At 43.8% G+C, this 14,718-nt stretch overlaps 1 protein-coding gene across 3 annotated transcripts in view; it reads right to left on the bottom strand.

Annotated features, from left to right (window-relative positions):
• Positions 1-2,317: 2,317 nt before the first annotated feature.
• CPS1 (carbamoyl-phosphate synthase 1) overlaps positions 2,318-14,718 on the bottom strand; it is a 196,170-nt gene continuing 183,769 nt past the window's right edge. For all 3 annotated transcript variants that reach the window (XM_083399727.1, XM_083399725.1, XM_083399726.1), the window contains 4 exons: positions 7,057-7,116; positions 6,077-6,189; positions 5,032-5,161; positions 2,318-3,006 (listed from right to left, as the gene is read on the bottom strand). In XM_083399727.1, the coding sequence (XP_083255853.1) occupies positions 2,908-3,006; positions 5,032-5,161; positions 6,077-6,189; positions 7,057-7,116 (402 nt within the window). In that variant the 3' untranslated portion in view covers positions 2,318-2,907. The remainder of the gene's footprint in view (positions 3,007-5,031; positions 5,162-6,076; positions 6,190-7,056; positions 7,117-14,718) is intronic.

Genomic DNA, 14,718 nt, shown 5'->3' with positions numbered 1-14,718 from the left:
GCAAGAAGATCTTTGCCATTTGAGAGGCCTTTGGTGCAGCATGTAATTAAAGGGGTGATTGCAGACGGATGGTGCATTGATAGCACCTGTGCCTGCGGGAAGCTTGGCACTCGCTGCAAAATGGAAATACTGGCATGCAATTAACTAGCATTTAGCATGCATTCAATCCTGGTTTGTTTCTCAGCTAATTTCCTCCTCCATTGTATGAGAGGCTATGGACGCTGCAGAAAGTGTGGTTCAAGTACCTGCAGCTGTTGAGGTAAATGAACATTCAAGTCAGAGTAGGGCTCCCCATTCTTTTCCTTCCTGTGCAGGAAGGGAGCTGGCACAAGCAGAATGAACACCAGGAAAACATCTCGGTTTAAGTTTGAGGTATGTGACACATGCAAAAGGTATATTAAAGGGACTGTAAAGTCCCCTATACATTAATTGTGGAAATCACAGGGCAATGTCTAAGTTTTTTGTGTAAGAATTTAGAGATGTAGGAAGAATTTCCTGGTTCAACTGGCACTGCACACATTTATAGCCCAATCCTTTGTTTACTGTGGGCTCCTCTACTGGACCTGCTTATTCAGCATTCATCCATATTTGCTTGCAGGAAGTTTACGCGGTATCTTACATTCAGTCTTTATTGAAAACTCATTCTGATTTATTTCTGGGCCATTTTTATGATAATTAGCATTCATCTTAATTTAGTTGTGTGGTGTTTCCACAAAATCAATTTGTTCATCCCCCACTTATCACTGCATATCCTCATCACTTTTCAGACAAACAAAAAGTGTTGTTTTTTAAGTGGGTTTGTTGTACTAGGGCAAAAGAGCATTAATCTACTTGAATCCGCTTTAATTGTGCAGGCCTAAAATTCTGGTGTGCACTTCAATAATTCCTCCTGCAAAACATTGACAAGTCTGGAGGCAGCTTCCACTCTGAAGGAATCATTGCACATGAAGTTTTGTGTGTGCAAAAAAGCAGAACAGAAAATGTAACATACCAGGGAGAAGGGTTCTAGAAGATCCCTCACCTGCTAGTTTCCTATGGAAGAATATTTATTTGTATGGTGCAGGACGCAGTCTGAAATGCTATAGCCCAGATGTAAGTTTATTGCCACAGTGTGAATAAGGCGTCAGTTGACCAGGGCCTGCTCTCAAGTCCTTATAGGATTGCAGTAACAACAGGTAGCAGTTACACAGGCAATGCTCTTGGCCTATTTGTGCCACTCCTTATCAGTGCAGGAGGAGTAAGGGCCAATAAAGAGATGAAAGGGGTGGGGAAGGAAGCAGAATTGGAATAAATATGCATGGTCCCACTGACAGATACTGAATAGCACTTTGCTAAGGGAAAACCTCTGCCAGACGTTCTGCTAGATGTGGCTGATCTTTCCGTGTCCCGTTGTTCTGTACTGTGGCCTCTACACATTTTTGCAGCACAAGTAACAATACAACACCTGTTTGTTGGTGTAATGGGACCTTCTGTGTGAAAAACCTGGCACTGTATCAGTCAGCGACGGTCCTCCCACATCTTTGCAAGTCTTCAAAGGAGACTTTCTCCCTGAGCCCTGACATACCGTATTTTTTGCTCTATCAGACTCACTTTTTCCCTCCTAAAAAGTAAGGGGAAATGTGTGTGGGTCTTATGGAGCGAATGCAGGCTGCGCAGCTATCCCAGAAGCCAGAACAGCAAGAGGGATTCCTGCTTTCACTGCGCAGCGATCCCTCTTGCTGTTCTGGCTTCTGGGATTCAGTATATTCTTTTTCTTGTATTTCTCCTCCAAAAACTAGGTGCATCTTGTGGTCTGGTGCGTCTTATAGAGCGAAAAATACGGTAACACAGGGTTATTGTGAGGGTGTCCTGGGGTAAAACCTTCCCCCCACAAATCTTTTGCCATCATAAGAGCAACTCGGGGAGGCATTCCTGCATCACATGACAAGGCAGGCTGAGAACTGCCCCCCCACCCCCCGAAGTGCAGAGGAAGACAGTAGGCCAATTGAGGCTTAAGAACAAACAAAAAGAAGCAGCATTATTACTGTCATCTGCTGTCACTGAAAAGCTGTGAATTGCTGTTCTCTTTACTTGAAAGAGTTCCTGTCACATTCATCATATTCAGTAGCAAGTGATTGCAGTATTGCTGAGGTAAATCAAGCAGGAGAAGGCTGATTACTGCCAAGGAGAAGGCAGGAAATTCTGCAGAAAGAGCTGTGGTGGGAAGGAAATAGATTAAGACTACATGACAGTTAAATGGAGGGTTTTTACTAGCCTATACGAATTTTCTGAATGTCTCCCTGGCTATTGAAGGTAGAGCAGAGAACGAGTCTTCAAGAAAAGCCCAAGAAATCACCGTTTTATTATTCTCTTTAGAAGGAACCAATATTTCCCAGCAACCTATGAGGCGGAAAAATGCAAATCAGTTGTTGGTTAAAACATATGTAATGCTGCTATATCTCATGACATTTCATATTTTTATGGCCTTTTCCGGGAAATCATTCCATCATATGCATAATCTCTTGTTCCTAGAAAGTTACCATCTGTAACATAAATGAACTTGGAGATGCTCAGATGCAACACCAAAAATTAAAACCAGACACTGATTTCATACTTTAACATGTTAATCAATTTCAGAATTCTTTGGGATTTCAGCTTACCACCCAAACACAATGCAAATGTACTTAGAAGTAAGTCCCACTCTATTCAATGGGATATATCTAAGGAAGCCTTCAGAGGAACACAGTCCAAGGGTACAACCTTTACAAATATTCAGCATTTAGAATATGTGGGTACAAAAGTGTCTCCAAAGTAGAAGACAAATCTTTGACACACAGGCATTCATTGGGGTCATTATCTACAGAACTGGGCAGATGTCATCAGTCGGGAATGTCATTCCTCCTTTCAGTATCAGTGAGGGATGTTCTTCTACGCTGCTGTGTTGGCATTGAACTGTCTGTAGTGGAAGAGGCTTTTAGAGTCGAGTTTTCCAGAGTATTTGAGAGCTTCGGTGAAGAGCTTTGCCACCTGAAACCAGAAAAATCAAGGTGCTGCTTACATGTTTACAAACTATTTTTAAAGGATTAATTTAACAAAGCAGGCTGCTGAGAATTAGGCTACATCTAGGCCTCATCTAGCACTCCTGCCAACCTAGCAGTTCGAAAGCACATCAAAGTGCAAGTAGATAAATAGGTACCGCTCCGGCGGGAAGGTAAATGGCATTTTTGTGCGCTGCTCTGGTTCGCCAGAAGCAGCTTAGTCATGCTGGCCACATGACCCGGAAGCTGTATGCCGGCTCCCTCAGCCAGTAAAGCGAGATGAGCGCCTCAACCCCAGAGTCGGTCACGACTGGACCTAATTGTCAGGGGTCCCTTTACCTTTAGGCCTCATCTACAGGTTCTTTTATGCAGGGACGCGGGTGGCGCTGTGGGTAAAAGCCTCAGCGCCTAGGGCTTGCCGATCGAAAGGTCGGCGGTTCGAATCCCCGTGGCGGGGTGCGCTCCCGTTGTTCGGTCGCAGCGCCTGCCAACCTAGCAGTTCGAAAGCACTCCCGGGTGCAAGTAGATAAATAGGGACCGCTTACTAGCGGGAAGGTAAACGGCGTTTCCGTGTGTGGCTCTGGCTCGCCAGAGCAGCGATGTCACGCTGGCCACGTGACCTGGAAGTGTCTCCGGACAGTGCTGGCCCCCGGCCTCTTGAGTGAGATGGGCACACAACCCTAGAGTCTGTCAAGACTGGCCCGTACGGGCAGGGGTACCTTTACCTTTACCTTTATCCATTTTAAAAACATCATTTAATAACTTTTTTTTATTGCTGATTCAAAAACACACTTCTTATAGAGATTTGCAGTCCAATCACCAAGGGTGAGCTGGGGGGGGCTTATTTTGCTGTAGTGATTTGCAAGCAACACATGTTAAGGGCTCGGCTCGGTTAAATCAAGTCCATACAAGACAAATTCCTGCTTCTGAAAAGGTTCAGTTGGGCAAATAAGGGAGAGTACACATCATAGGGCAGCAAATGGAACTATACAATACAAACCACGTATATTTATATATTTTGGGTATTTACATCCTGCATTCTCACCTTCCAAAACTACTGTATTTCTCAATTCCCCACTCCTATCATATTTAATCATATTTTAGTTCACGTGTTATGAAAACCAACCACTCATGAGGGACAGGCTTGCATAATGGGGGAGCTCCCAAAATACCTCCATTCACTGCTGCTTGGCTCAAAGAATCATCCTTACCAGCAGGGCTGGTAATGGGTATGAAAGGCAGAGGTCACTTTCGGTGCTCTCAGCATCTTATTTACTAATCTTAAATTTGGTTCTCTACATTTCTGCAGCAGTTTGCCAAATAAAAATAAATCTAAGAAGATCCTCGTGAAAATTCACATGCTTTTAGGGGCCGTTTCTGCAGTATGAGCGGCTGCAGGGGAGCGAGAGGCAGGGAGGAGGGAGCGAGAGGGGAGCTTTACAAGCCCAAAAGATCTTCTCCAGCTCAGATTAAAATTAAAATCCCAGCATGGCAAATGTAGTTCCCCAAAGGAGCTCAGGAGAACACCAGAGCAACAGAGGAGGAAGTCAGGCAAGGGAGGAAGCTTCCTGCTCTCTGCTCCAGCTGTTGCTGCTACTTCTGCCACCGCCTCCCAGAACGTTGTCTTGTTCTAATCTTCACAACAGCCCCGCATATAGCAGGCTGAGTTTCAGGAACAGAGGCTTTTGCCTAAAGCTAGCTAGCGAGATTACCAAAGAGATTAGATCTGAACTACTAACCTCTGGACTGCACTAGCTTTTATGTATATGGATTTGCTGAAAACCAGCAACTCTGCTTTCATTAAAGAATTGGCCTTAGAACTGCAACAGAGACACAAGAAAGAGGCACTGCCTATGAAGTACAACACAGATGACAGGAAATGTCTTAAATCAGTGAGCTGGATGAAGCTTAAAATAGTTGGCTTTCAAACATTAATTAGGGCTTTAAAATGGGCCTTAACCCCAGTCATGCTAAAAAACATCAACCTGATTGTGGGAAATGGTGAGCAATATACCTGCAAATTAGTGAGGAGAGAGAGACCACTGTCAACAGCTGTCCTGCGGATCACGTAATTGTCATGGACAAACTTTGTGTTGTTATTGGGAAGGTTAATTACCAAGTCTATGCTCCCATCTTTTATGAGCCTGAAATGAAAGGCACAAGATGTGTAAAAATAAAAGATAACAAAGTCCAGCAAAGCAAAATAAGGTATTTCCACCGCCCCCCTCCAATATTCCATCAGCACAAAACTTTGTACTGTGTAGGTATTTTACATCTCTAAAGCTTGGTCCAAAGGCATGAGAGCACCTTGAAGCTACCTGCCTACCATTCCGATGAAGATGTTCAAACTTAAAAGCAAACAGTGTGAGACACAAGCACAGCAGTGGGTGGAATATACGAAAGATGCATGGAGTCTTCTGGACCATATTCAGCTCCGCACAGGATTGTGCTTCTGCAGCCACTACCAGCTCAGCAGCAGCTTAAACTAAACTAATCCATATGATCAGGATGAAGTTCATATGCCTGCAAAGCCAACAGGAGCTGAAGGCGTTCAGGGTTCCTCCAGGTCCTGATCCCGCTCTCTCCATCTTAATCTTTTTTGGCTTTCAACTACACAGGACCCCACACAATGGCTGGCTGTAATACATTCGTCTGGAAACAGTGCTCCTCTGTCATCTATGTGCAGTGGATAAAATAGATTTTCCTGATGTGACAAATGAATTACAGCCAGGCTATATTCCAGCTTGCTCACTTGTGCTAATAACATCACATCACTCAAAACTAACACTTGTCTTCCATGAACCGGGAAACTACAAGCTGTGAGGAAGAAGAGTTGTGATGTCACAAAAACTTGCTTTTCCATGTTTATGCAGTTCACAGCAGTTGAACCCTGGGCTGGGTGGGCCAGTGAGCCAGCTGGACTACTGTCAGACAACAGAGGGAAGATCAATTTCCCAGCGGAAAGTGGGACAGCAGGCCCCAAAATAACATGTCCAGAAGCCCAAGATTATTTTCTCAGATTTCCACTCCCCTTACTGCAAATTTGCTGAAAGTCTTACTGTTGGATTGGAAGGAGTGTGGGGTCCATGTTTTCCTGCGATGGCCACGCGACTGGAGACACGGGAATGCCGTTGGCATTGAGCCACCGAGAAGTTGCTTCTGTAGCATAAAGCTGCAAAGCAATAAAAAGACATTTGTGTTATATAATTAATAAAAAAACAGATTTTATCTTAACAGTTCTGTATGTGGCTGACTAAAATAAATAAAATGCTTCCTACTGACTTTCAGTAACATCACTGGGGGGGGGGTAATAAACTTACTTAGGTATATGTGAACTGCAGTTTTCTCTCTTTAAATGCCCATGTTAAAAAAGAAGATTCTTGTAAGGTGATGTCCCAGACCTAAGTCTGTCTAGTACAGTATATTGCACACTGACCACCATGGGGAAACTTGGTAACTTATGCCTAGTGACCTCTGCTTTGCATGGAGCTTAAAGAGCCAGCAGCAAGCAGGAGACTTTGGACCATTCTAAACTTGGTCTCCTCATGGACCTCATCCTCACCTGCTGGACTCATTTTCAAAAGAAATAGCAGGTCTCAAAATATTAATGAAACTGGGGTGTTACCAAGGGCATGTGTCTCCTGTTCTATGAACTTGGTTCCCTTCTCTCTTGGTAGCATCTGGTAAACTAACCTATATGTGTCTTACAGAACATAATTGCATTGCAAGCTTCCTACCCTGTGAATGCCAGCCAAAGAAGTGCAGCAGGGGCTGAAAAATGTGCAATGACACGTTTTATTTTATGAGATTATTATGGGGCAGACAATTACAGGATGTATGGCTGTTGTTGCTTTCAGCCATATGACCCCTTTACTCTTAGAAAATTAGGTCTGGTTGGCACGGATGTATTGCCAGTAAAAAATACACGACAAAGCAACACACACAACATGCCTGTCCATACATGGTCACGTCTTAGGTTTGCTTGAACACAAGAGGTCTCAGCTTTTCATACACACACACACAGAGAGAGAGACAATACCTTAAAACCTTGACTATGGAGCTGCTCTGCTTCATGGAGGAATTTAGAACGGAAGGCAGGCTGAAAGAACAATGCAGAAAGTGGGTCTCAAAGCCATGTTTTGCGCAGCAACATCCCCTTCCCACAGATGTGAAGGTGTTTGCGGAGTGGATATTTCACAAGATGCAGTAAAGCTCTGCTATTATAGTGGGGCATGTAATAAAGCTCTGTGTTAGTCTTAGACATCTCCCTCTTTTAAAAGTGAATGTCACAGAAAGCTATAAAGGGCATGAGCTTTCTTGCAGTTGGCAAGTTCTTGTAGATTAACAAGCTTCAAAGGCACTGTTTGCCATGGAACTGAAGTCCGTATCTCGCCAATAAGTTAGATTCCCCAGAGTCTTAACACAGCACACTGCCTTTGAGGGTTTTATAGCTGGGGAGTAGGATTACTGGACTATGAAGTGTCAAATTCAGCAACTAGAGAAACAAAACTTGCAAGCAGGGCAATTTATGTGATTTGGGCATGTTTGCATGAACAGGTTTATTAACAAGCTTTGCTTAGTCACATTTTTGTGTGTGTATGTGCACAATTTAGAATTTTTAATCCTTATTTTTACCAGGAATTTGGGGAAATGGAGGAAGGCTAGTTGTGTGAGGGCAGGGGCATGAGAACAGGGAATCATCTTGAGTAAAAACCCTCTTCCAGCTCCCAGACATCAACCCTGGGCAGGATTCTCTCGACCTTCATTGCAGGGGGTTGGACTATATGACCCTTGGGTACCTTCCAACTCTAAGATACTATGATCATGAGAACTGGAAAGTTGCTTTTTCTTTTAAATGAAAGTTGAAAACTAAAGGAGGCTGTAGAATGAACCCGGTCCTGAATTGGAAGCTATATTGTAGAAAAGCTTTTTGAAACAGCTATCTATAGAAAATAATATTTTCTGAAGGATTTCTTCTTCATGGACTTTAGAAAGTTTCAGCCACAATGCATGAAGCCCAGCGACAACAGAAGACGAGAAATTTAGTTTGTTCTCTTCCCCAGAGGTACCAGCTCTGAACGCAGCAGCCATTCTCTGGCTACCCACAGGAAGTGCTGTTGCTTCCACTCTTGCCATGAAGCCAGCAGCGATAGACGGGCAGAGAGTGGTGGAGGAGGATGGCAAAGATGCAGGCAGAGCTGGTAATTGGATGAAATGCAGGCATAGAATTGACCACCTTCCACAACAGTCCGCCATTCAAAATAAAATGAAGACAGGAAGGATATAATTTTACAACCTAGTTATGATTCAATGAACTCAGCTTGCAGCTTAGAAATAGCATTCCAATAAAAAATATGTTTGATACTGTGGAAAATTTAGCATTGGCCAGTTGAAAGGCAGCAGATGTTATCATTATTAATTTTTATTTATTAATGTTTATTGAATTTACCTCAATAAACCTCCCTATATCCGGAGGTCTCAGGGGAGTTCACAGATGTTGTCCTTCAAGGGGAAAGTACTTTCCATGTGTTAGTCTACAACGGCTTTTGACCAACAAAGAGTCAGGATTTCACAAAGCCATTTGTTTTTTCAAGCTAGCGTTATGGATTCTTTGATTCTGGGAGAGGTCACACTGACTGAACAACCCTGAAGAGTCGAGCAAGGAGTTTGTGGTGGAAAAATGAGTCAAGCCATAGCTTCAAGGTCCACAGTCACTGGAAAGAACTTCATGGAAAAAACCATTTCTGCTCTCTACATTAAGTGGAAAATACAAATATCCAACATGACAGGCTTGGCAGCTTCCCTGCTATGGAATCGCTGTGCCTTCTGGTCAGGGGTGTTGGCTTTCACAACAGTATTATAAACTTCTATCAAACATGTACTGAACACTTGTGACACATAAAACTGGCTCTCCTCGAAAAGAAATTACAGCTGTCAACCTTCATCTGAGCTGCCCTAGATGTAAAAGCTGATTGAAAGTACCTGAGCAAGAAACCATTCACTACTAAAAACCACGAAGTACAAGCTTGCTTATTTACAGCAAGCTATCAGGGTTCAGTTTTGAAATGGATTTTCTCATTTCTTTCAAAATGTTTTTCACACTGTTACATAATTAGCCTTTAAAAACAGACACACGTCCTCAGATAATTTTTAATTTTTTATGGACCAATGCCAGTTCAATTCAAGCTAAAAGTAGCAGAGAATATCTCCCCTGATGCATTGGTTAAGAATTTTAATAGATTCAGAATACAAAGCAATTTTTGAGCTAGGATGAATGTGGGATCAGGTAGGCCTGAACGGTACTCTAAATAGTTCTGACGCAAGAAAGTCCTGATTCTACACTCAGAATAAATCTACACAGATTAGCCAGTAACTGCCTGCATGCACACTGAACGAATCTGTTTTCAAATCATTTAAATGTTTTTGGCGAGTCTTAAAACGACCTTGACAGATTAGAGAACTGGGCCAAAACCAACAAGATGAATTTTAACAGGGAGAAATGTAAAGTATTGCACTTGGGCAAAAAAAATGAGAGGCACAAATACAAGATGGGTGACACCTGGCTTGAGAGCAGTACATGTGAAAAGGATCTAGGAGTCTTGGTTGACCACAAACTCGACATGAGCCAACAGTGTGACGCGGCAGCTAAAAAAGCCAATGCAATTCTGGGCTGCATCAATAGGAGTATAGCATCTAGATCAAGGGAAGTAATAGTGCCACTCTATTCTACTCTGGTCAGACCTCACCTGGAGTACTGTGTCCAGTTCTGGGCACCACCGTTCAAAAAGGACACTGACAAACTGAAACGTGTCCAGAGGAGGGCAACCAAAATGGTCAAAGGCCTGGAAACGATGCCTTATGAGGAACGGCTAAGGGAGCTGGGCATGTTTAGCCTGGAGAAGAGGAGGTTAAGGGGTGACATGATAGCCATGTTCAAATATATAAAAGGATGTCACATAGAGGAGGGAGAAAGGTTGTTTTCTGCTGCTCCAGACAAGCGGACACGGAGCAATGGATCCAAACTACAAGAAAGAAGATTCCACCATCAGAGCACTCCTGACATATGGTTGTCAAGCCTCTGCTTAAAGACCTCCAAAGAAGAAGACTCCACCACACTCCTTGGCAGCAAATTCCACTGTCAAACAGCTCTTACTGTCAGGAAGTTCTTCCTAATGTTTAGATGGAATCTTCTTTCTTGTAGTTTGGATCCATTGCTCCGTGTCCGCTTGTCTGGAGCAGCAGAAAACAACCTTTCTCCCTCCTCTATGTGACATCCTTTTATATATTTGAACATGGCTATCATGTCACCCCTTAACCTCCTCTTCTCCAGGCTAAACATGCCCAGCTCCCTTAGCCGTTCCTCATAAGGCATCGTTTCCAGGCCTTTGACCATTTTGGTTGCCCTCCTCTGGACACGTTCCAGTTTGTCAGTGTCCTTCTTGAACTGTGGTGCCCAGAACTGGACACAGTACTCCAGGTGAGGTCTGACCAGAGCAGAATAGAGTGGCACTATTACTTCCCTTGATCTAGATGCTATACTCCTATTGATGCAGCCCAGAATTGCATTGGCTTTTTTAGCTGCCGCGTCACACTGTTGGCTCATGTCAAGTTTGTGGTCAACCAAGACTCCTAGATCCTTTTCACATGTACTGCTCTCAAGCCAGGTGTCACCCATCTTGTATTTGTGCCTCTCATTTTTTTTGCCCAAGTGCAATACTTTACATTTCTCCCTGTTAAAATTCATCTTGTTGGTTTTGGCCCAATCTGTCAAGGTCATTTTGAAGTGTGATCCTGTCCTCTGGGGTGTTAGCCACCCCTCCCAGTTTGGTGTCATCTGCAAATTTGATCAGGATGCCCTTGAATACATAATCCAAGTCGTTGATAAAGATGTTGAATAAGACCAGGCCCAAGACAGAACTCTGTGGCACCCCACTAGTCACTCTTCTCCAGGATGAAGAGGAACCATTGATGAGCACCCTTTGGGTTCGGTCAGTCAGCCAGTTACAAATCCACTGAGTGGTAGCATAGTCAAGACCGCATTTTACCAGCTTCTTTACAAGAATATCATGGGGCACCTTGTCAAATGCCTTGCTAAATCAAAGTAGGCTACATCCACTGCATTCCCTTCATCTACCAGGCTTGTAATTCTGTCAAAAAACGAGATCAGGTTAGTCTGACATGACTTATTTTTCAGAAATCCATGCTGACTATTGGTGATCACAGCATTCCTTTCTAGGTGCTCACAGACTGTTTGCTTAATGATCTGCTCCAGAATCTTCCCTGGTATTGATGTCAGACTGACTGGGCAGTAATTATTTGGGTCCTCTCTTTTCCGCTTTTTGAAAATAGGGACAACTCCAGTCTGCCGGGACTTCGCCTTTTCTCCAGGAATTCTCAAAGATGACTGCCAGTGGTTCTGAGATCACATCTGCCAGTTCTTTTAATACTCTTGGATGCAGTTCATCTGGCCCTGGAGACTTGAATATATCTAAACTAGCCAAGTATTCTTGTACTATCTCCTTAGTTATTCTGGGCTGTGTTTCCTCTGCTGAATCATTTGCTCCAAATTCTTCAGGTCGGGCATTGTTTTCTTTATCGGAGAAGACTGATGCAAAGAAGGCATTGAGGAGTTCAGCCCTTTCTGTGTCCCCTGTTTGCATTTCACCATCTTCTCCTCTGAGTGACCCCACTGTTTCTTTGTTCTTCCTTTTGCTACGAACATACCCACAAAAGCCTTTTTTGTTGCTTTTAACCTCTCTAGCAAGCCTGAGTTCATTCTGTGCTTTAGCTTTTCTGACTTTGTGTCTACACGTGCTGGCTATTTGTTTGAATTCCTCTTTGGTGGTTTCCCCCCTTTTCCATTTTTTGTACACATCCTTTTTTAATCTTAACTCAGTTAAAAGTTCTTTAGATAGCCACCCTGGCTTCTTTAGGCACCTTCCATGTTTCTGTCTCATTGGTATTGCCTGAAGTTGTGCTTTTACTATCTCCCAGCCATCATGAACTCCCTTTCCTTTTAGTATTACTGTCCATGGGATCTCACCCAGCACTTCCCTAAGTTTTATGAAGTCGGCTTTCTTAAAGTCAAGAAATTGAGTCCTAGTATGCTTGGCTGCTCCTTTCCGCTGTATAGTAAACTTCAGAAGAGCATGATCACTCGCGCCTAATGATCCTTCCACTTCTACCCCACTAACCAGGTCATCAACATTGGTTAGGACCAGATCTAAAATGGCTGTTCCTCTTGTTGCTTCTCCCACTTTCTGGACAATGAAGTTGTCTGCAAGGCCAGTGAGGAATCTGTTTGACCTTATGCTCTTGGCTGAGTTTGACATCCAACAAATATCCAGGTAATTGAAGTCCCCCATTACTACTATCTCCCTTCCTTTTGCATGCTTGGCCATCTGTTCCAGGAAGGCATCAACTATGTCCTCCGTTTGGCTTGGGGATCTATAGTAAACTCCCACAATGAGGTCACTGTTATTCTTCTCTCCCTTAATTTTGACCCAAATGCTCTCACTTTGGCTTTGAGGTTCTAAATCTTGGATCTCTTCACAGGTATACACATCCCTGACATATAACGCCACTCCTCCTCCTTTCTTGTCTGGTCTGTTTCTCTGAAATAGATTGTATCCCTCCATTATTACATTCCAATCGTGGGACTTATCGCACCAGGTTTCAGTGATGCCTATTATGTCATATTTAGTTTGCTGTACCAAGAGCTCAAGCTCATCTTGTTTATTTCCCATGCTTTGCGCATTAGTGTACAGACATTGAAGTCCATTAATCATTTCCCCGTGTCTCTTATTTAAGGATTTTTTCCTCCCACCACTAGGTCTGCGTGCTGTTTGCTCCATTTGGTCTATGACATTTGGATGATCATCTTCATCAGTTGATAGACTCCTACCTTCAGGAGCACTGTCTCCCTCCCCCACATTAGTCAGTTTAAAGCCCTCCTGAGGAGGTTTCTGAGATTTTTGGCAAAAACATTCCTCCCAACCGTTGTGAAGTGCAGCCCATCGCTTGCCAGAAGTCCATCTTCAAGAAACTGCAGTCCGTGATCTAAGAATCCAAACCGTTCCCTGTTTACACCATTTGCGAAGCCAGCTGTTCACTTCCACTATTTTTCCCTCTCTCCCTGGGCCACGTCGTTCAACTGGGAGGACAGATGAGATGACAATTTGTGCATTTAATTGCTTCAATTTCCTGCCCACAGCCTCGTAGTCTCTTTTGATCTTCTGGAGGCTATTGCTTGCAGTGTCATTGGTTCCCACATGAACCAAGAGGAAGGGGTATTTGTCAGTGGGTTTTATGATTCCTTGCAGTCGTTCAGTTACATCTTGGATCTTAGCCCTGGGGAGATAGCACACTTCCCGAGACAGCTTGTCAGGCCCACAGATCACTGCTTCTGTTCCCCTCAGTAGGGATGTTCAGTTTCTGTTAATTGATTCTCATGGAAACTTACAGATTCTGACTTCACACAATTAACTCAAGGCAGTGTCAATTTACTCTTGGCAGAAGGCCAAGGTCTGCTTGACCTAGAAACTACTTACTCTGATTGGTTAATGACCAGCACTCAACTGTTATCTGGGAATGCTAGCACAGTGTGTGTTGGGTGTGTTAGGAGTAGGAGTTCTGTGTATGGTTAAGAGAGAGAGAGAAAGGAAGGATTTATTTTGCTTTATTTTGTATGCAGAAACTCTGCTGTTTTCTTTTCCTTTTTAATAAATCCTGTAAATAGTTATTCCGAGTCTAGCTGACTAGTCATTTCCACCTCAACTAGCTTCTTTGCTGTGCAGGAAAACTCTGCTACGTTTGGGCTAAAGCCATTAGAGCTATGCCTGACACTTCAAAGTTCCATGAGGTTATGGGTATTGTGCTGCCAGCCTGAGTTGTGGTGGTGTCAGCATCAACGGTGTTGGTTCCAGTAGTTCCAGAAGTTGTGGTTCCTGTTGGTGCAGCAGATGGACACTGGCTGGTTCCTGTTGTGAGCTGGTGACGCAGTGGACACAAGGACAACAGCCGCAGCGTGTGAATGCTGGTTGCTGTGGTTCCTGTTTTCTCTCTCGGTGGTCGTGAGTAGCTGGTTCCGGGTTCCAGGGACATCGCTCTCAAGATGGCCTCACAACCAGTTCAGATGGCTTTTGAGCTTCTGAATGACTCCAATTACTTGCTGTGGTCGGAACGCATGCAGGCAGTGCTACAGAGGGATCGTCTCTGGCAGGTGGTGAGTAAGTTTCCTGCGAAGCCTGATGATGAAGACCTTGATAAAGATCAAAGAGCAAGGGCCACAATTGTCTTGGGGCTGGAAGATTCCCAGTTGCCGTATGTGAGGGGAATCAAGACAGCTAGAGGTGTGTGGCAAGCACTTAAAGAACTCCATGTGCGTGAGACAGCGGTTTCCAAGCTGTCCATTCGCAAGGCATTGTACAAGGCAATGTTACAGCCTGGGGTTACAATGCAGGAACACCTACACAGTTTACAGTTAAAGTTTGTTGCGCTACAGGAAAGAGACTGTGCGTTAGACCAGCAGGAGAAGGTGGCTATTATTTTGAGTTCTCTCCCGGAAAGCTGGGATAATTTAGTTTTGTCTCTAGAAGGTTTACAGGAGTGTGATTTATCAGTCAGCTATGTTACTGGGCGTTTGATTGAAGAATGGCAGAAGAGGCAAGAAAGGTCGTTTGCTGCAGAGGCTCCTACAGGC

This window comes from Podarcis tiliguerta, assembly GCF_965153285.1.
Source record: "Podarcis tiliguerta genome assembly, chromosome: 1".
In the NCBI taxonomy this organism is placed as follows: Eukaryota; Metazoa; Chordata; class Lepidosauria; order Squamata; family Lacertidae; genus Podarcis; species Podarcis tiliguerta.
Note: the sequence above shows the minus strand (reverse complement) of the source record. Positions and strands in the feature narration are given on the sequence as shown.